This window comes from Charadrius vociferus, unplaced genomic scaffold, assembly GCF_000708025.1.
Source record: "Charadrius vociferus isolate BGI_N301 unplaced genomic scaffold, ASM70802v2 scaffold611, whole genome shotgun sequence".
NCBI lineage: Eukaryota > Metazoa > Chordata > Aves > Charadriiformes > Charadriidae > Charadrius > Charadrius vociferus.
In genome coordinates this window covers 549,238-550,240 of record NW_009646844.1, presented here as the reverse complement: position 1 = coordinate 550,240, position 1,003 = coordinate 549,238, and the positions used below count along the sequence as shown (strand labels likewise).

The 1,003-nt window shown below is 56.7% G+C and overlaps 1 protein-coding gene across 1 annotated transcript in view; it reads left to right on the top strand.

The window, feature by feature from the left end:
• Positions 1-1,003, top strand: part of LOC104294404 (proactivator polypeptide-like) — a 3,740-nt gene that overhangs the window by 1,999 nt on the left and 738 nt on the right. The window contains 3 exon segments of the mRNA XM_009894007.1: positions 316-440; positions 679-765; positions 860-1,003. The exon segment at positions 860-1,003 is cut by the window's right edge and continues 49 nt beyond it. Of these exon segments, the coding sequence (XP_009892309.1) occupies positions 316-440; positions 679-765; positions 860-1,003 (356 nt within the window).

Sequence of the window (1,003 nt, the reverse complement as noted above, 5' to 3'; positions counted from 1 at the left end):
TGAGTGCCGGGGGGTGGTGGTGGGGGGGCACCACATCAGCAAGTGTGGAGTCTTCCTCTCATTTTTTTAATTAAACCCACCAATTTATAGTCCTACGCACTCTTTAAATATTTTTTTTCCCTCTCTTTCTGGCTTGCAACCACTATAATTCTTTTTTATTTGTATTTTTTCTTGCCCCTCCACCGGCAGCAGGCTGAGGTAAGCGAGACCCCCCCCAGTGCCCTAAGATGCTGAAATCACCCTTCATGGGGAAAGGGGAGGGGTGGGGGGCACAGGCTGCCCCTCCCCTGTGGGGATGATGCCTGCTCGATTCGGGGTGTCTCTCTCCTCAGGACCCGATGGAGCTGTGTGGCCACCTGGGACTCTGCTCCTCCTCCTCAGCACTGCCCCTCCACATGATGCTCACGGAGAAGGTGATGCAGGTCCTGAGCGTGTTAGGGGTAAGTGAGATGGAGATGGTGGTGGTGTCCCCCCCGGCTCTGTCACGCTCCTTAAAATCCAAACACCGGGAAGATTTAGCCTTATTTCACTTTTTTTAAAATTTTTTTTTAATCTTCAGCATTCCAGTTTTTCCAAGGTGGGAAATGTCTTTCCGGGGGGGGAGGGTTTGATGACTGGGTGGGATGGGGATGGTTCTGGGGTGAGCTCGGCCTGTGTCCCATAGCCTTATCCTGGCAGGATGGGGAGGGGACCACGCCGCTGTGCGAGATGTGCCAGTTTGCCGTGAAGGCGGCCGAGAGCCTCCTGGAGAACAACGTGACGGAGGTGAGCCCCACCGCTGCGGTCCAGGGACGGGGGTGAGGAGAGGCAGGAGGGAAGCGGAGGTCTCCTCATCCCTCCACCCGCCTCCTCCCGCCAGGAGCAATTGGTGAACGACATCGAGAAGGTGTACTACATGCTGCCCCATGGCGTCATCGGGCAGTGCAAGGACTTCGTCGACTCCTACGGCAAAGCCGTGGTCATCATGCTGCTGGAGGCCACCGACCCGGCGGCTGTCTGCACC